The 20,603-nt window shown below is 38.0% G+C and overlaps 1 protein-coding gene across 8 annotated transcripts in view; it reads left to right on the top strand.

The window, feature by feature from the left end:
• LOC148845189 (P-loop containing nucleoside triphosphate hydrolases superfamily protein) overlaps positions 1–20,603 on the top strand; it is a 101,659-nt gene that overhangs the window by 12,739 nt on the left and 68,317 nt on the right. For 7 of the 8 annotated variants that reach the window (XR_016101782.1, XR_016101783.1, XM_088953135.1 and 4 more), the window contains exons 10-24: positions 2,525–2,605; positions 2,729–2,797; positions 2,884–2,943; positions 3,054–3,215; positions 15,457–15,513; positions 17,264–17,521; positions 17,600–17,665; positions 17,738–17,911; positions 18,000–18,104; positions 18,258–18,332; positions 18,542–18,691; positions 18,826–18,939; positions 19,039–19,125; positions 19,206–19,409; positions 19,509–19,679. Coding sequence is in view for 6 of the 8 variants with exons in the window: in XM_088953135.1 (XP_088809261.1) it covers positions 2,525–2,605; positions 2,729–2,797; positions 2,884–2,943; positions 3,054–3,215; positions 15,457–15,513; positions 17,264–17,521; positions 17,600–17,665; positions 17,738–17,911; positions 18,000–18,104; positions 18,258–18,332; positions 18,542–18,691; positions 18,826–18,939; positions 19,039–19,125; positions 19,206–19,409; positions 19,509–19,679 (1,833 nt within the window). In the remaining 2 variants the exon portion in view is untranslated. The remainder of the gene's footprint in view (positions 1–2,524; positions 2,606–2,728; positions 2,798–2,883; positions 2,944–3,053; positions 3,216–15,456; positions 15,514–17,263; positions 17,522–17,599; positions 17,666–17,737; positions 17,912–17,999; positions 18,105–18,257; positions 18,333–18,541; positions 18,692–18,825; positions 18,940–19,038; positions 19,126–19,205; positions 19,410–19,508; positions 19,680–20,603) is intronic. The other variant, XM_088953138.1, reaches the window with a different exon arrangement.

Here is a 20,603-nt window from a genome sequence, read left to right on the forward strand (position 1 = left end):
CATTCTACTTAACACTTTTGCCACTAGGGTAAACAAGAATGGGGATAGGGGCACCTTGCCTAATTCTTCTCCTGTCCGGGAAGAAGTTCTTTGGTGTACCATTGATTAGGATTGAGTAATGAGCTGAACTTAAACATCCTTTAATTCAAGACCTCCATCTAGCTCCAAATCCCAGTCTTTCTAATATTTTTAGAAGGACTTCCCAATTAACCACATCATAGGCTTTTTCTAGATCTACTTTACAAACCTGCCCCTTTTCTCTACCCTTTCTTCTTTCCACAATGCATTCCATTAGCCACCAAGATTTGATCCACAATCTGCCTTCCTTCTACAACAGCACCTTGGAAAAGAGAGATGATCAAGGGTAACACCTTTTTCAGTCCTTCTGATAAGACCTTTGACAGAATTTTATAAACACTCCCAATGAGGCTTATTGGTCTAAAGTCTTTAGGAGTTTTGGCCTCCCTCTTCTTTGGAATCAAAGTGATAAATGTGGCATTTGCTCCCAGTGAAACCTCCCCTTTGGAGAAGAATTTGTTAAGTCATTTGATAGAAGGCCATGGAGAAACCATCTGGCGCAGGGGCTTTAGATCAGTCCATTGAAAAAATAGCTTCCTTGACTTCTTGCAAAGAAAATCTCCTTTCTAAAGCAAGAGATTGCTCTTCTGACAGAACATCCCCTTCCAACTCTGGCAATTCTGGCAACACTCCTTGTGGGCTTGAGAAAATTTCCTTAAAATGATTTACGAAAGAAATCCTTGTAATCCCCTGCATTTCTCTTACCACTTGTCCCTCCTCCACACTAAGGATTAAGTTCTTCTTTCTCCTTCCAATTACAAGCGAATGAAAAAACTTAGTGTTTCCATCCCCCTCTACAAGCCACTGACACCTTGATTTCTGTCTCCAACAAATTTCCTCCTTCCGTAATATCTCTTCCAGTTTTTGCTTTTGATTCCATCTTTCCCCTCTTTCTTCTTTTGGAATAATTCTGAGAGCCTCTTTCCTATCTAGCTCCTCAATCCTCCCCACCAAGTTATCTTTTATTTCTTCTAACCTTCCAAAATGGGCTTTATTCCAATATTTTATTTTTTCTTTTAGCCTCTTTAGTTTCTTGGAGAACCTATCATTTTCAACCTCCCCAAAGGTCTGAGTGCCTCCTCCCACCACTTCTTTAGCCTAATCTTAAATGTAGGGTCTTCAAACCCCATATTCTCAAATCTGAAAGGAGAAGGGTCTGAAGTAACTCTAGGTACCCTCTTGCTATTAAGGATCCCCACATTTCTTCCCACTTAGGAGTTATGAGGAATCTGTCCAGTTTAGAGCAGGTTGGGGGGGACTGAAAGTTTGGCCAAGAGCTCTTCTTCTTATTCTCTTCTTGATTTGTTACTTTATTTTATGTTAGTTGACAAGAGCTGTCCCCAAACATAACCCCTACAAATGCAAAATTACAGAAATACTCATGCCGTCTAGAAATGTAAGAAAGCCAAATAAGTCCTGTTTAGTAGCAAACTCAACTACACAAAGAGAATCTTAAAGTAGATTGAAGATTCTAGGATCTTCCCAAGTTGATCCACTACTTACCCAGGCCCCACGTCATCGTAATGATGCCAAATAAGCATGGGAACAGCTTTGGTTCTCTTTTGTTACGCCTTATTTACTCCCTTCAATCTAACCTGTTTTGTGGGCATTGATGAAAATATTTTCATGGTTTCCAAAATTCAGACACTTTATTTTGGTTTGATGGTAGAAAAATGAATTTGAAGAATCTTATTGTGTTCAAGTGTGAGTAACAGATAGGACTGCAGTAGCCGTCCTTCTAATTAGTATTTTATAAATGAGTCATTCCTATAATCTAATTATAGTTTAAGGACCAACTTGGTTCCACAGTTATAACTAATGCTCTCTAAGGATGCATTTAGATCGGGGCAAGAAGCTAAAGTGAGTGGTAGAAAAAGATTTGTGAGATCCACTCTGCCATTTGGCTCTGAAAAATGAGGCAGTGGAATTATAGAGAAAGGTGCACTTTTAGGCACATTTCCAGTTGAGTCAATGGAAAATAGAATGACCTATGGGAACTGGTCCTTCTAATTGTCCACTGAGTTGAGGTTAATTGGATCTTTTTCCAGCAATTTTGATTGGTAAATCAGTAACAGGAGCACCATTAGAATCTGAAGAATCAACGCGAGTAGTGGGGTTAATTGAATCCATTTCCAGCAATTGATTGGTGTGGTGGTTTTGCCATGGCCTCCACTTCCTTTCTTAGAACATCTAGTGCAAAACTGCAACTCTTTGGAGGGAGATGCTACAGGAGATGCATCTTTGGAAGGGGATGCAACTGGATTTTATGATATCGACACTAAGAACCTTGTTCATTTTGTTGAAGAAGCTTTGCTTTCTTTTGCTGCAATATTTACTCCATAGAGATTATCCTTTACAAGTTGTGTTTTCTGCTGCCTTCTCTGTACTTTCTAGTTTCTACTCAGTAGATTGCTTATGCTTATTTCCACTTTTCATATGATTGCAGATTCATGTGGATGAGACAAAATGCAGTCTCCAATTTGCCAGTAGAGCATTACGCGTAACAAACTGTGCACGCGTTAATGAGGTTTGGTTCTTATTCAACTTATATCCTTGCTCTTTTCATTTGGATATTCCTGCTCTTTTTTCACCATTGAAGTCCTTGTCTGGATGCATGCATTTACTTGTCTTCATGACCTTTTTTTGCCAGATTCTCACTGATGCTGCTCTGTTAAAACGTCAAAAAAAGGAGATTGAGGAGCTTCGGGCAAAATTGCAGGTTACTCTCAGAGCTTTTCTAAATACTTGTCTCAATAAAATACTGTTTGAAGTATTTGATAGTAAATCTTTATGATTTTATTTTAGGGCTCTAATTCAGAACATTTTGAGGAGGAGATACTTAATCTGCGAAACACCTTATTGAAGGTCAGAATTTTTTTTTTGTTGCAACACTAAAGGTCCAATTTTTTTCCATGCTTTTGTGAAAGAATGCTACAAGAGTAGCTATTAAACATTACAACTCCTTCCTTTTGTAGAGTGAATTAGAGAGGGAGAGGATTGCCTTGGAGTTGCAAGAGGAAAAGAAAGCTCAAGCCCAACGTGAGAGGACATTGCAAGAGCAAGCAAAGAAAATAGCGAATTTAAGCTCAATGGTGTTGTATTCAAATAGGGATGAGAAATTGAGTCACTACAAAAAGGTTCTACCATATTATAGGGAATAACACCCTTATTTTTTATATCATGTCATCTCTATATTTGATGATGTTGTTAAAACTACCATTCATTCTGCTCTAAGTTTAAGATGTAATTCCTCTATTTTATTGTGCTCTTTTCTGAGCCTTGCCATTATGTCTCTAGTGATATTTTTTCCTTAAAGGTAACCATTTCACTGTAAAGAGAGAAATATGTAGATGAGAGGATGTCTATAGCTTTACAAACAGTGACTATGGCAGTTCTCAACAAAAATAACTAGGAAAGAAAAGAGCTGTCACCATAGAAAAAATCGCTTCCCATGCCCCTCTCACAGTGCTTTGGTGAGAATTCAGTTGGAGGGCAGGGGAAGTCAGATGTTAAAGGTTTTTGGGGGAATCCTGTGCCTCATAGAGTGGAAGCCTTTGCATGGTTGGTGTCATTAGACAGCGTCACTCAAGACCACATGGAGAGCAGGGGAATGCTGTTGGCAGGGGAGGTTTTATCTTTGTCTAGCTGAAGAGGGAATGTGATGCATTTGTTTTTTTGGCTGCCGCTTTTCAAAATATGTCTGGGGGTACTACTTTTGTCTCTTCCGTCTTGACATGTGGAATCCAAGATTGCCTAAAGAAATCTCTGATGGACTTGTTTTTTGGCTGCTGTTTTTCAAAATATATCTGGGAGTACTACTTTTGTCTCTTCAGTCTTGACATGTGGAATCCAAGGTTGCCAAAAGAAACCTTTGGTTAGCCTGCTTTAAGGGGAAATAGAAGAGCAAAGATTGTGTGGAGATGCATTCCTTTTGTTACTTGTTGAAAAATATGGAAAGAAATAAAGAAAAGAATCTTTGAAAGCTAGGAAAAATGTAGGGATAAAGTTGTTTTCTTGAGCAGTGTTGACAGTTCAGCTAATGGGCTGAGACCTTTAGTGGGCCTAGTTCTTCTTTTATTTGTTCTTTTATTCCTTTTAAGTAGTCCATTTAGTTATAGCCACCCTATTAAGGGATGATTAGTCATTGTACTTTTCAATTAAGTATAAATGCAAAGAGAGGAGGCGGTTAAAGGACTTTTTGCCTCTCCTCATTTCTCTTTAACTTCTCTTCTCTTTTTATCTTCTTCCTCTCCAAAGTTCATCGTTTTTTTTTCTGATTTTTACACCAATTTACTTGGTTTTTTCTTGATTTTCTACTTGGTATTAGAACTAGGTTAGGACCTTGACAAGTGTTCTCCATGCAATTTTGAGATAAGCTGATTATGGAGACCTAATGAGGCTGATTGGCCAGTTGTTTTCAGCCCAACCATTGGGGTTTTTTTTTGGTAGTTTGTGTCCAAGAAGGTTTTTTGGAGAGAAGACCAAAAATAGGAGGGATTGGAGAAAGAAGGAAGAGTCCTATTGGATTAGGGATTCTCATTTGCATCCTGTAAGTGGATTCGTCTCTTATTTTTGGTTTCTGTGAGTTAGCTAGAGTGGGTGATTGATTCAGAAGAAGTTTCTAGTGAGATCGACAACCCCCTTTCAAAATTTTTTCCATCCCAGAGGAACCTAGGTTGGACCAGTCCTTTATTTTATAGACTCTAGGTGATTTTTTTTTTGTTTAGATAATTTATTTCATTGCCTAGAAGAGATTGATTGGGCAGTGGAGGATTTCTGGAGAGTTTTTTCTTTTTTGCTGGTTTTCTCTTTGGTAGGGTTCTTGGGCTCTTGGTGGGGTTTCCGAGTTGAAGTCTTTGGTGCTTAGTGCCAAATTGATCTGGTCTAGGAGACTTCCTAAACTTCAATTTGGGTGTTTTAGATTGCTTGAATTAATATGGATGCTAGTGGGATTGATCTTAAGTTAACGGTTGATCCTGGGATGGGTCTTGATGGTACTAGTGACCTTTAGAATGTTGGTTTTATTACTATAGTAAGATTGGATGGTACTTATTGATGGTTCAGTTAGCACTGGTTAGGTACTAAGTCTGAAATAAGAATGTGGAGGATGGTTACTAATGTGCATGGCCCTAATACCTACAGAAAAAAAAGGAATGAAATGTGGGAGGAATTGTATGCAATTCAAGGATTATGGGATGGTCCTTGGTGGTTGGGAGGGGATTTTAATGTCACAAGATACTAAGAGGAATCTAGCAACTTTGTACAGTCAATTACAACGAGCATGGGGAAATCTAATGGCATTATAGAAGATTGTGAGAAAAAGGAAATTCCGCTGTTGCAAGCTAGATATATGTGGTCTGATCTCCAAGATAATCCTCTATGTTCAAAGTTGGATAGGTTTCTATTCAACCTAGATTGGGAGAATCACTGGGGAAATCTGGTTTCTAGAGCTCTACCTAGGGTCACTTCTGACCCTTGCCACTTTAAGATTGGTGTGGAATCTCGGACTAGTGGACCTAAACCATTTATATTTGAAAATATGTGGCTAATTCATCCAAACTTTGGGGGTAAAGTGAAGGAATGGTGGAATGGGGAGTTAAGGAGGATAAAATGGAAAGGAATTAGATTTCATTAGAAGTTGAAGAGACTGAGAGTCAAGCTGAAGGAGTTGAATAAAGATCATACAAATTGAAAAGTTGGATGAGAAGGAATCCCAAGGGCTATCTAGTGAACATGATAGAGAATTAAGAAGGCAACTGAAAAAGGACTTAGAAGATGTCTTACTCAAAGAGGAAATTTGTTGGAGGCAGAAGTCAAGGCATAAGTGGATTAAGGAAGGTGATGGGAATACTAGATTCTTCCATGATCTGGTGAATGGAAGGAGGAAGAACCTAGTGGCTAAATTAGAGTTAGAAGGGTAGGTGATTACCAATCTAAATGAAATTGCTAGAATCTTTAATGGTGCAAATGGATTATGGGGTGGACTTTTGGTAAACTTCGGGTTTGGGTACAAATGGTGCAAATGGATTATGGGGTGTGCCCGGAATTGTCATTACTCTGCGCTGGTAAATGGGTTAGTGGTGGACTTTTTCCCAGCTTGAAGGGGAATGAGACAAGAAGATCCACTCTCTTAGTTCCTGTTTACGTTGAGCACAGATGTTTTGGGGAGATTGATTCATAGAGCAGGTACAAGGAATCTAATAAGAGGATAAAGAGTAGGAAGGGAGGAGATACCCCTTACCTATTTACAGTTCATAAATGATACTATACTATTTTGTGAGGGTGGAAACTTGTGTTGGATTAGAAACTTGAAATTGGTGGTACAAGTGTTTGAATAGATGTCAAATTTGAAAGTGAACTTTGAGAAAAGTTGCATAGTGGGAGTGAATTTGGAAGAAGGGGAGGTTAGGGAATGCACAAAGATTTAGGGGTGTGTAGTGCCAAGTTGGCCTTTGAACTACAGAAGAAAAACAACCTTTTGAAATGAAAGGACTGTTACAAATATTGCAAAGAATTGATTGAGAATAGCAGAAATCAGGTTTCAAGAAGAGAGAAGAGGAAGAAGAAGGTGGTGGCCATAAGGGTTGAGAGAGAGATTTCGAACATAATCTCCTACACCCCTAGTTCTATTTCATTAACTTAAATTTTAGTAATTTACAGAGAGGCCCTTAGTTGGGTAGATAATTAAAACATAACATAAGAGAAAAAAGGCCCAAGTTGAGGCCCATTTCAACAAAGAACATAAAGAGATAAAATAAGACAAATAGTCTATGGGCCATACGGACCATCTTCTCTACACTCCCCCTCAAGATGAGCATAGATGTTAATCATGCCAAGCTTGCCAGTATCATGCTGAAGTTTAGCATTGGGGATGCCCTTGGTGAGGAAATCAGCTAACTATCCTTCAGAAGTGATGAAAGGTAGACAAACTTCTCCAAAAGCCACTCTTTCTCGAATGAAGTGTCTGTCAACTTCAATATGTTTGGTTCTGTCACGTTGCACTGGATTGTGAGCAATGTTGATGCCAGCTTGATTATCACAGTATAACATCAATGGCTTATCATGCTCAATACCCAATTCCTTCATCAAGGATTGAAGCCACAACAGTTTAGAAACTCCATGAGCCATGGCTCTGTATTCAGCTTCGACTGAAGATCTGGCTACAACTGATTGTTTCTTGCTTCTCCAAGAAACAATATTACCTGCCACCAAGCTACAGTACCTAGTGGTAGATCTGTCATCGATATTTCCGACCCAATCAGCATCTGTGTAGGCTTCAAGTTTCATATGACTATGCTTAGAAAATAGAATTCCCTTTCCAGGAGAACCCTTCAAATAACATAGAATTTGTTTTGCTGCTGCCATGTGAGTGTCCCTGGGAGCATGCATGAACTGACTAATGCAACTGACAGCATATGCAATGTCTAGCCGAGTCATGCATAGATAGAGTAGTTTCCCAAGTTGCCTCTGGAAGACTCCCTTATCTTTCAACAATACTTCATCTGAGGCAGAGAGTTTATGACTCATATCAATAGGAGTAGCAACTGGTCTAGCACCCATCTTCCCTGTTTAAGAGAGCAAGTCAAGTACATACTTTCGTTGAGAGATAAGGATCCCATCCTTAGATCGAGCAACTTCTATGCCAAGAAAGTATCTCAATTCCCCCAGATCTTTGATCTCAAACTCTGTATGAAGGAAAGATTTAAGATAATTAATCCCTGATACAGCATTACCAGTCACAACAATATCATCAACATACACAATCAGATATACTGCCAAAGATCCTCTCCTCTTCACAAAGAGGGTATGATCAGATTGAGTCTGTACATAGCCAAAGTTAACAAGGGCAGCCCTAAACCTTTCAAACCATGCCCGAGGGGATTGTTTAAGTCCATAAAGAGATTTCTTTAGCTTGCAGACTTTCCCTTCCATATCTGTTTCATACATTATTGGAGGAAGAGACATATAAACCTCATGTAACTCTCCATTCAGAAATTCATTCTTTACACCCAACTGGTAAAGTGGCCAGTTTGAGTGTGCGACCAGAATAGCAGAACTCTCACAGAAGTCATCTTTGCAACAAGAGCAAAGGTCTCCAAATAGTCAATCCCATATGTCTGTGTATAACCTTTTGCAACCAGCCTAGCCTTGTACCTTTCAGTGGTGCCATCAGTATGATATTTGTTGGTAAAAACCCACTTACAGCCTATTGGTTCCTTCCCTTCAGGTAAATCAACCACTTCTCAAGGGTCATTCTTATGCAGGGCATCAATTTCTGTTCTCATAGCATCCCTCCATTCTGGAATAGTAAGAGCTTTTGACACAGACCTGGGTATTGGGTTAGAAGCAACAGAAGAAAGATAGCCAAAGTATGAAGGAGAGAGCAAACTATAAGAAAGGTGTTTGGAAATGCAATGTGTAGTACACTTCCTTTTACCTTTCCTGATAGCAATAAGGATATCAAGGTCTGGGAAGGATGACTCCAAAGGGGCTGTATTAGTACCTGTTGTCTCTTTTGTGACTGGAAGTGCAGGTGGTTCATGTGGTGTAGGGGAAACAATCAGCTCACTTATAGTTCTCTGTTGTTGGTACAACCTGGGCTTAAAAAGAGGACGAGGAGGTAATGAAGGAGGGATTGGAACACTTGAATGAGAATGAGATGATTGATCATCCCTTGACTCATTTGAAGGAGGAAGAGGTTCAAAAGAAGACTTAACTGGGACAGGAAGGGGGAGAGCAAACAACTGTGACAAATTCTCCCTCTTTGGACAATGACTCTCCTGATAAGAATCATAAAATGAAGAAAGCTCATCAAAGGTGACATCCATTGAGACATACCGAGTTCCAGTCCTTGGATCAAAACAACAATAATCCTTTTGTGTGGGGGAATAACCAAGGAAAATGCACTTGTGGGCTTTTGGTTCAAATTTTTGTCTTTGGACACTTGGAATATGTACATAACAAGTGCACCCAAAGACATGGAATGGAATAGGAAAAAGGTCCTTGCCTGGATGAAGAAGACTGAAAGGAGACTTAAACCCCAACATCCTGGATGACATACGGTTGATTAGGTAGGTTGCAGTGAGAACAACATCACCCTAAAATCTTGTTGGGACATGTGAGGCAAACAGGATACTCCTTGCAACTTCAACAATATGCCGATTTTTTCTTTCAGCAACTCCATTCTGTTCTGGGGTTCTAACATAGGAGCTTTGGTGAATAACCTCCAAATCAGTGAGATAACAGGTTAGGTTTTTCTCAAAACATTTTTTTGCATTGTCGGATCTGAAAATTTTAATTCTGGTATCAAACTGGGTTAGAACAAATTCATGGAATTGCCTCACAAGTCTGGGAACTTCATCACGAGACTTCATAAAAGATATCCAAGTATATCATGAAAAATCCTCAATGGACAAGATAAAATATTTGTAACCACCCATAGAAGGTAAGTGGTAAGGCCCCCACACATCAGAGTGCACAATATGGAATGGAGAAGAAGATCTTTTATTACTCAAAGGATAACTGCTTCTACAATGTTTTGACAACTCACAATAAAGACTGGACAAATTAATTCCCTTAAATAGTTCTGGAAATAAATGATTTAATGCAGAAAAAGAAAGATGACCCAAACGAAAATGACATAACATGACATGACTGACAAACTCTGAAGATGTAGATCCAAAGGCAGCTTTTCTAGGTTGTCAATGTCCTTGCCAATGAGTGTCAAGCAAATATATTCCATTCGCCTCATGGCCACTCCCAATCACTTTCTGACACTGCCAAGGAGTATCAAGCAAATATAGTAGGAAGGAAAAAATGTTACACAACAATTCAAAGACTTAGTTAGGCTGCTTACAGATAACAAATTTGTATTTAGTTTGGGTACATGAAGAGTAGAAGGAAGTACCAAAGAGTTTGTAGCCTTGATGGTTCCCTTGCCAGAGATAGGAGCAAGAGTGCCATTGGATAGGGTGATTTTGTCACGGCCAGGGAGTAAATCATAAGAAACAAACAAGGTGGAAAGGTTGGTCATATGGTTGGAAGCACCAGAATCAATAATCCAAGGAATCCTATGATTACCTGAGATAGTTGCGTGATTGGCAGAAGCCCGTATACCTGAATGAACAAATGCAGAAGAGGTTGAATTTGCTGGAGGGTTGGAAGAAGAGGCCACACCTTCTAGGTGATTGATCATCCTTCCAAACTTCTCATACTCTGCCTTCCTAGCTGCTAACTGCTTCCTAGCAGTCTTCTCTTTAGTTAGACATCTGTCACTATCTGGACCAACATCAATATTGATACTCCTTGCCTTCATATTATCAGACTTCTTTTGAAAACGAAGGGGAAGAAGCTCTAGATGCAATTTCCAACACTTGTCTTTTGTGTGTTTTGGTTTCTTACAGTATTCACAAATAATTTCTTTCTTCCCTGAGCCAACTGGATTTCCTATAATTCCCTTAGGTTTCACTCCCATATTAGCAAAGTGATCATTTAGACCAGCCCCTTGAGCCTGGACTAGTCTCTTGCTTTCTTCACTGCTTACCAAGGCATAGGCTTGAGACAATGAAACACTATCATTGGATAAGATATTCTGCTTTGCGATGTCATATTTTGGATTCAGCCCTGTCAAAAACTCAAACACCCTGTTTCTCTCAACAAGTTTCCTGTAGGTCTCAACATCATTAGTGCTTTCCCAGGCTACAGTTTCCATCAAATCAATTTCTTGCCATAGAGATTTCAGTACTGAGAAATAAACAACCAAAGGTTTCTCCCCCTGCCTTAAAATTTTCACATCACTCCTCAGCTCGTATGCTCTAGCTACATTTAATTTTTGGGAATAGGTTTCAGCAAGACTATCCCATATTTCCTTTGCTGAATTCATCCATAAATAGTGTTGACTAATTTGAGGTTGCATTGAGTTCACTAACCATCCGATTACAGTATAATTTTCTTGCATCCATTTTTCATAGGATGGATCATCTTCCAAGGGAACCTTTTTGCTCCCAGAGATATAATCCCATTTGCCTCTACTGTAGATATTAATTTTTACTGATTGTGACCAAGCCAAATAATTAGTTCCATCTAGCTTGACTATGGTCGCAGCTAGTAAAGAGTCAACAGAGGCTCTCGGAACCTGTTCGGATTTAGCAACATGCTTGTTTTCAACTTCTGAAGGGTCCATCTTCTTAAAATACTTAAAAAATGACTTCTAATAACTTCAAATAACAATCAATGAAGGCAAAAGAAAAACTGTGTTGTGAATCAACCTCTATGTAGCCGTACCTGCTAACTGCGTCACACTCGGAGCTCGGGAGAAACAGAGAAAACTTAGCCGCACTTTGTAGACTTCACAAAACACCAAGCAACTTGAATCGATCTTCAAGATGAAGAACAAGAAGTCTTTCAGTCACTGAACGCCCATGTCAAACTCCTTGTCGGGCCCGCAATCATATTTCTCCAAAAAATTAGGGTTTCGGGCAACACACTTGAAACTGTCAGGAGGACGATAGAGACATTCTCCTCTCTAGAAACCACTAACAACTGGCTGAAACAGGTTTCTTTAACTATTCATCCGATTCAGTTCTCCATACACACTGTGCATGGTATAAAAGAGGAGAAAAAGAGAAGAAGAAGAGCCCGCTCCGATACCAAGAAGAAAAACAGCCTTTTGAAATGAAAGGACTGTTCAAAATATTGCAGAGAATTGATCGAGAATAGCAAAAATCAGGTTTCAAGAAGAGAGAAGAGGAACAAGAAGGTGGCGGCCATAAGGGCTCAGAGAGAGATTTCGAACATAATCTCTTCTTACACCCCTAATCCTATTTCATTAACTTAAATTTTAGTAATTTACAGAGAGGCCCTTAGTTGGGCAGATAATTAAAACATAACATAAGAGAAAAAAAGGCCCAATTTGAGGCCCATTACAGCAAAGTACATAAAGAGATAAATAAGACAAACAGTCTATGGGCCATTCAGCCCATCTTCTCTACAACTACCTAGAGTTACCTTTAGGAGACAATCCTAGAAGAGAAGGCTTTTGGAACCCGGTAGTGGAAACATTTGAGAAGAGTCTCACCTCTTGGAAAAAGAACTACCTTTCTCTTGGTGGTAGGTTACACTCGTTAGAGCTACCTTAGCCAATTTGCCCATTTACTTTTTGTTGGTCTTCAAGATTCTGGGAAAGGTTGCTAATTTGTTAGAGAAATTAATGAGGGATTTTTTGTGGGAGCCAGGAGATGAGAAGAGGGGCCATAGGGTGGGTCGGGAGATGGTGTGCAGAAGTAACGAGCAAGGAGGGTTAGGGCTAGGGAACATTAGGAAAAGGGACGAGGCTTTGTTGGGGAAGTGGTTGTGGAGGTTTTCGTTAGAGAAGGAGAAGTTATGGGCTAAAATAGTGGCTAGCATTCACAAACTAGAGGACAATGGATGGGATCCCTAAATTCTAGCAAGGACTACAAATGCTTCACCTCGAAAATCCATTCACAATCTGCTATCGGCTTTCTACCCATTTATCAGGTATGATGTAAATTCTGGAAATTCCATAAAGTTTTGTGAACAAATTTGGTTAGGGAATGTCCCTTTGAAGGACCAATTTCCATCTTTATATGCCCTATCTGATTTGAAAAATGAGCCTATCTCTTCTTTCCTTGTCCCTTCTTCTTCCAACTCTAGGTTTGGTTGGAATCTGGGGTTAAGAAGGGCTGTTAGAGATACTGACCTGAACAATATTTCATCTCTCCTTTGTCTTCTTGATTGTATTTTCATGGATCCAACAAAGGAGGACACCAGAATTTGGACACCTAACCCCTCAGGTTTGTTCTCTTCTGCTTCTTTCTTCAAAACCTTAATTGAGCTGATCAGTTCCTTGGACCCCCCCCTTTCCCTGTCAAAGAGATCTGGGTAAGCCAATTCCTCCTAGGGTTGAGAGTTTTTGTTGGAAAATGTTTATGGAAAGAATCAACACTAGTGATATGACTCAGAAAAAGAGACCCAAGACATGCTTATCCCCCACACTGGTGTGTTCTCTGTAGAGCCGATGGGGAAACTAGTTTCCATATGTTGGTCTCTTGCGAGTTTGCAAGAATGATTTGGGAATGGACACTTTCCCTTTTTGGGTGCATTTGGCTCCCTCTTATGAGCTTGCAAATGTTATTTTCTTCTTCTTTCTTCAGGTGGCAGTGGAAAAAAGGCAGGACTATGCGGAGATGCCTAAGGGCTACATTTTGCTGGTCTTTGTGGGAGGAAAAGAATTCAAGGATTTTTTCTAGAAAAGAGAGGAGGGTTGAAGAATTGATAGACCTGATACATTTCAAGGTGGTACAATTTAGGGGTGTGTATTCTGTTAAAAATTGAACCGAATAAACCGAAACTTTAAAAACTGAACTAAAAAAAATTAAAATCGAATCGAAACCGAAATAAGCGAAACTGAAAATTTCGCCTCGGTTTTCAGTTATTTCGGTTAAAATCGAATTTTAAGAATATACACTTTATTATATATATATTATAACATATAATATATATTATATATTACAAAATTTATTCTGAAATCAAATTTATTATATTATATATTAATATATAAATATATAATATATTATATATTATATGTTACATATTATATCTTATATATTACATATAATAATAGAAAGTTTGGTTAATTCAGTTAACTGAATTTCTAATTTTGAAAACCGAAACCGAAAACCAAATTAGTCAAGAAGTGAATTAACCAAACCGATTTAACAAAAAACCAAAAAGTCCGAACTGAAAAACCGAAACCGAAATTTTCGGTTTTAACCAAATAGTGCTCACCCCTAGTACAGTGGCTAAAATCCTCGGAGTTGTTTAGAGATTTCACTGTGGATGACTTGCTTTGAAAGTGGGGTGAAATTACTAAGTGTAACCAAATCAAAACAGACCCGGGAGTCTCATGGAGTCCCCCACCATCCAGCTTCATAAAACTGAACTTTGATGGGAGTAGCAGAGGGAATCCAGGACCTTCAGGTATTGGGGGTGTGTTTAGGGATGAGAATGGGTCAGTCTCAGCTCTGTTCTCAGGCCCAATAGGGATGGGGGACTCTCTCAGAGCTGAGATCTACACAGTTGAGGAAGGTGCCCAAAAAGCGATGGAGATGAATATCAGAAACTTGTATTTGAAGGGGATGGTGGCTGAAAGAAGATAAGGCTCGTCTATGGGGGTATAGAAATGAAAAGAAAAAGTTTAAGTGGCTGGTCAAGGACATGGAAGTGAAGTTCAGTTGGGTGAAGAGATCTGGTAACCCATTTGCTGATGAGTTAGCAAAGATTGGGGTGGGTAGGGAAGTTTTATTCTGGGCTCAGGTGTAATTTTAGACTTTGTTTGGGGCTTTGGCCTCACTAGGGGGAGTTAAGAATTTTTACCTCCCTGCTTGTACTATATTCGCAGTCTAATTAATGAAAATGTTGTTATTGATAAAAAAAGGGCGGGGTGGGAAGGGATCAATTGTTCTGGGCTTTGTTGTAATAATTTCGTTTTTGGGAGAGTAAGAGAGTTTTTCTCTCCCTTTCTCATCCTTGAACTTTTCTTATTTAATGAAATAGTTTCTGTTATTGATAAAAAAAGTTTGTGTTCTGGTTGGTTCTTACTAGGGAAAATTCCTGCATTCAATGCTTCCTTGATTGTCCACAAGATAGCTTCCTTGATGCTCTCCAGAGTATTTTGTTTGAATTTACTTTGGTTAACATTTATTCTATGTAGACAAGTTTGTAGTATATCCTTATTATGCTGTTCTTTTTTTTGTTGATTAGTCACTGTAATGTCATGGCTATTGGTGAATAACTTGAGTTTTTTTGAGTGTTAGACATGCCAGCAGGGCAGAAACATGTGCTTTTTTTATTGGTAACAAGATCAAAAGAATTTATTAAGTATACAAGTAATGAGAATAAGCGAAGAAATACATAACATTGTGAAGCAAAAAAGGAAAACAAAAACCACATGGGCTGTGAAGCTCTCTTTGTACACCCAATATGATAGCTGGGAAAGGCTATGCCAATGTGCTTTTCTTTTTTTCCAACCTATCATCTGGCAAGTTAAAGTTGTGTTCATTATTTAGTTTCATATTCTTTGAAAGAAAACAAGGGGCCATTACTACGTGTAATGGTAAAATCTTGGGCTGACAAGTGCGAGAATGTGGTTTGAGTCTGAGCGCAGAAAAAAAGACCAAAGTTTGGGTCCATATTCAGTCTTACCCCTCCCAAGACCCCATATAGAGATCCACATTGAGTGATGTCCTTTTATTCTTTTGATAGAAAAGAAATAAATTTTTTTTGTCTAAGTAGTTTCATGTTTCACCTTTTTTTTCTCCATTTCTAATTTTCTTAGGATTCTTCTTTTATTTGATGTAGGATAAGAGGCGGGATACATGGTGCCCCGGTGTTCTTTCAAGGGAGGCTCTTAGAGAGGTAAGTGGTTTAATATTTAAGAACTGTATGTTCCACATGCATCTTCCCTAAAAGTTATGGATTTCCTTCTGATATATCATCAACTACCATATTAAGATGCTGTATATTTGTAGTATTGTAGACATAATTTGTTCATTTGTCATCATCTGCCTTGGTTTCTGTGTCATCACATTAGGAAGCTTTTCTGGTTTCAATAATTTTAATTTCTCTATTAATTATATAGCCCAGGAACTGCATTCTGATGTTTGGAGTTCTATGTATCATTTTCTAAGGTATATCGGCATTACGATTACTTGGTGTAGTAAAATAAAAGCTTATGCTAATATGGAGGAGGTCTGTGTCCAGGATATATCCTGTGGCCAATATGATACACTTGACAAATCCTTTGAGTATCTCTATCTTAAACTATAGTAGTATCGTTACCAACATATCAAAACAAGATTTCTTTTGACCAGCAGGAAATTTAAGGATTATATTAATTGATGAAACTGGTTAAGACAAAGAAAGGGTCTAGCCAAGGACAAAATCCGACCCCCAACAAAGTTACAAAAATTACAATAGTGCCCAAAGCAACTGTTGCCTGTATACCCCTTGTTGTGCTAGAGTATTGGTCATCCCATTTGCAGTCCTTACCCAATTGAAAGTAATGTTCAACTCTTGTGTGATGTTTCTATTTTCAAAAATTCATGCCTAAAGATCCATGGCTGCTGGAAGCTTGATTGCTTAGCAAGTCTTAAGCCTTGCAGCAGTGCCATCAGTTCAGCCTTAAGTGAATCTTCCTATCCCAAAGGTCCCAAAAATATAGCTAGCAATCTACCTGCACAATCTCTAAAGACTCCTCCAATATCTGTCTTTCCTGTGCTTTCCATGGGTCTCCCATCAAAATTTAGTTTTACTTAGTTAGCTGCTGGGGGTAACCACTCCATAAACACCTTTTCCTTTTCTTTAGAAGAAGATGCCACTTCAGTCCATGCCCTTAAGATATGATTTCACTGAAAAGTCTTTGAATAGATCAAGTGTCTTTATCCGGCATGCAGCTCTAATTTTTATAGCTTAAAAAATTTCCTCTTTCGATCTACTTTTCTCATTGAAGATCCTCCCATTCCTTTCCTCCCAAATAGTCCACACTATTGCAGCCCAAATTGCTTTCCACATAATTCTTCCCCTTTTTTTGGTTGTCTTAAGAAACTTAGGCTGAAGAGGTTGACTACGTCTTGCCGAGGAGTCTACCTACAACCAAAAAGAGAATAACAGAGGTCCCAAACACAAAGCACAAAAGAGCAGGAAAGCAATGAGATAAGGATTCACCATTGGCAAGGTTAACCAAGATTAAATGTAGTAGTTTGGTATGCACCTAAAGTTTCATGATGACTAGATGGGTAGGGATATTTTTTGATTATTAACTGAAAGTAAATTTTGAAAAGGACTTGGGTGGAAGTAGTAAGAAATGATTTAAGTTCCCATAATTTAGTGATGGATATTGGCACTGAAAATGATCACCCCTGCTTCCAAGAGTTCAGAAATTTTCCATCTCTCTTTGGGCATGTTAAGTACAAATGAATTGTTTTAGAATAAATGAAAAAAAAAATCTTAGTTGAAGGTGCTTAGTATTTGAAAATGTCTTGACTGATCTTAGTTTGAGTAATTTGTACATGTAACTCTTTCAGGTACTTCTTGTTAAATAGATACTATACTTCTGTGAAAGAAAATTGTTAAGGTGCTTTACTAAAATGCTGTATGGGCTCTCTAGGTGTCATCCTTGGATGGATCAAAAGTTTCTATTGAAGACCCCATTAGACCTGAGCGAAATATGGAGATGCCTCTTCCATTTGAAGAACTAGTGAAACAAAAGGAAGGCAACATGGATGATACTTTCCAAGAAGCATGCAAAGCAGACAAAAATTTCAGTAATGATTCATTCAATGATTGTATACTTCCTGATGCGCGTACCTTGTTGAATGTAACTAACAGAAGAAAAGCACCACACAAGAAGAAGAGCTCACTTGTGGTTTGTAGTATGCTTTGTATGTACTTTGCATTTGTTGGTAATGTAAATACAATCACCTTAGCTCTCTTTGCCTGACAGGAAAGCAGTGAATTAGTAGAAATGCAGGTGGAATATGAGGATTTGCTATTGGAATTTGAAACTCAGGTTGTTGTTTTTTCTTATTACTATTGTTTCCTAAGGCTTCCTGCATACTAATGTTCAGCTACAATTTAGCAGAGGACAGTGAAGGACATAGAAATTGAGTGCTTAACAAAAAGGTTGGCTGCAGAAGAATGTTACTCAAATGGAATATGCACTGATTCTTCCTTTTGTCACATATCTCGTGGTGATAGAAAATTAAGTTTGAGAGAGTCAGAAGCTATTCTTGTGATAAAGAAACTCCAGGAACAGGTCCTTTACATTAAGCATTTTTCTGTTTTTGTTCAAACTCTTTCCCAAAATTTGCTTTATAATGTATGATTATCTTCTTTTGTTGCAGATTAAAAATTTGGAGATGGACAAAGCGGCAATTCAGAAAAATCTGGACAATGTTGTTGAGTTGGCAACAGAGCAGAACATATCAGCAGTAGAGAAATATGATAAGGTGAACATTGTTTATGTGTTTCTTAAAAGGAATGTGCAACTTTGCCATCCCTGGTTTCTGTACCACCTAGTTTCTCATCACATCATAACAATCACCTAATTTCTTTGCGTATTTCTGGTTGTTAAACTGATATATATTATTTCATTTCCATAGCTGTATCAAGAGCTTGTCAATACACGTGGACAGACAAGTTTGGTTTGTGAGGAAGTGTGTGGAGGAAAAGTTGAGGCTTGTATCCTTAACTTTCTTATCTTTGCTTTCCATTTTTGTGATGTCATATTTTTTGTAGTTCCTGTTTATTAATTAATAGCAGTGGCCTCTGAAATTTAAAACGCAGTCTTTTTAGAAGTAATAACTATTTAGGATGAACTCTGTTCAATTAGGTACAACATTTTTGTACTAAGGCAAGGGGTTTATGTTTGGCTAATGTCTTTTAGGAGGATTATGGTAACTCCTCAAATGGGATGTCAATGGAAGTCCAAGAAATACTACTTGAAGTTCATAAATCGAAAAGTACTTTTGATAGTATTTCTTTACTGATAGATGATCTATTCAAAAGCTTTTCTGCTGCATCAAAAGAGTTGCAGGTCAGTTACTCTTAATTATCACTGTGTTGCTATTCGCAAATTGATAGTCTTATGTTATAAAAAGTTATTGTTATTCTCTTAAAATTGCTCTCAATATTCTTTTTGGTTTATATGCTGTCATATGATCTATGCAGGATTTGAGGTCATTGATGTGCCAAAATTCCATGTATCTAAAATCCATCAGCTGTGACCATGAGAAGATATACAGTTGCATGAGGAAGAAAATTGTTGAACTTGAGAATGAAAAGGTGTGTTCGTGGAACATTATTCAATTTTCTTATTAGTGCTCATTTTCACTGTCAACTATTTTAAGAACTTTCCATTTGCATTGCATGTTCAAAATGCAGTATATTTTGTCCAATCAAGCGCTTGATCTCCATAAGCAAATAGAGGAACTTAGATTGGATCTTCAAAATTCTGAAAAGGCTTTGAGTGTAAGCTTCTGTGTTGTCACCAGTCCTTAATCCTTTTTAAGGATATTTATTCTGTTTTGATATTTCTAATATTGTTGTAGGAGCACTGCAAGCAACAAGATTTGGAGAAAGGTGAATTGCTTTCTCAAATTCAAATTCTTGAGAAAGAAATATCAGGCTTGTCATCTTGTTCATTGGCAAGGGAGAAAGAAAATTTGAGAAAAGAGTTGGAGAAAACAAAAACAAAGTTGAAAGAGACTGAGTTCAAGCTTAAGAATGCTATCCAAGACAAAACCAAACTTGAGGTGCCCTAACTCTTACCACTCTTTCTGCACTGGTTTGCTTCTTTGGCATCTTGAAAATTTCTTTACATTGTTGTCTCTTGCTAAAATATACAAAACCAGGGTGAAAAAGCATATGCTGAACGAGAGATAAAGCACTTGCATGGTCAAAAGATTCTTCTTGAGCGTGATATCAGCAAACGTGACTCACTTGCTGGAAGGAGGCGTGAATCAAAGGCATTTGACTCAAATAAGGGAAGGGCTCATAATATTTCCTATGAGCAGACACTACAGGTGACATGATTTGCAATTAAGAGGTCATTGGTTTTGATTTTCATGTTATATGTTTCTGTTGACTTGATTTTTTTTAGTGAGACCGAGGGAGTATGCACATATGCTTCCAATGCTTCTTTACAAGTGGTTGGATTTATAAGATGATTCATGCAACGTGCATTAATTTTTTGGCTGGCTTTGGGCACTTTATCCTGTAAAGGTTGTAAATAAGTTTTATTACCATCGTTTTTTTCACAAATATATTGGTATAAAGGTGAGCAGATCTGGTCAAGTCTTGTATTGCATTGTTGTTGTAATTGGGGTATTTATCAAAGAAAAAGTTGTCTATTGTTAATTTGTTATCTAGGTTAAGTTTCTGTTGATTTAGATGTGTTACACTTTAGTTTTCATATTGTCGGTTTATAGTATTAATATTATTGTTCTTATACTAGTTTCTTTTTGTTATTTTCTTTTTTGTTTGGGTTCAATAGGCACACAAGTCAGTGACATAATCTTAAATCCTTTAGGACTTTAAAACCTGAGTTGATAAGTAAGAAATAACTTGAAGATTTGATCCAATTGACACACAAGAACAATCAATAGGACTTCTTCTTCCTAGGACCGAAACAAGGGCTCAACTCTTATGTTTTGTATATTTTATTTCCTTTCTTATTTTTCTTTTCACAAATATGTTGATTTTCTATATTTTGATATGGGGTTTATACTTGTTTCATAAGAATTATGGTAATTATTAGTTAAAGATCACTACTTATAAACCCAGGGATGTACCTAGGATTTATATTTTTTATTTAAAAAGAAAACTCACTGCCTAGGCTAGGTGTAGCCTAGGCGACAAGGCACTCTCCACTATTGCCTAGCTTCGTCTTGGCACCTTAAAAACTGTGGGTCGAAGCCTTTTATGGTGAAATACATGGGCTATAGTTG

The sequence above is a fragment of the Nelumbo lutea genome, chromosome 7 (assembly GCF_056320005.1).
Source record: "Nelumbo lutea isolate HS-2025 chromosome 7, American lotus-T2T, whole genome shotgun sequence".
NCBI lineage: Eukaryota > Viridiplantae > Streptophyta > Magnoliopsida > Proteales > Nelumbonaceae > Nelumbo > Nelumbo lutea.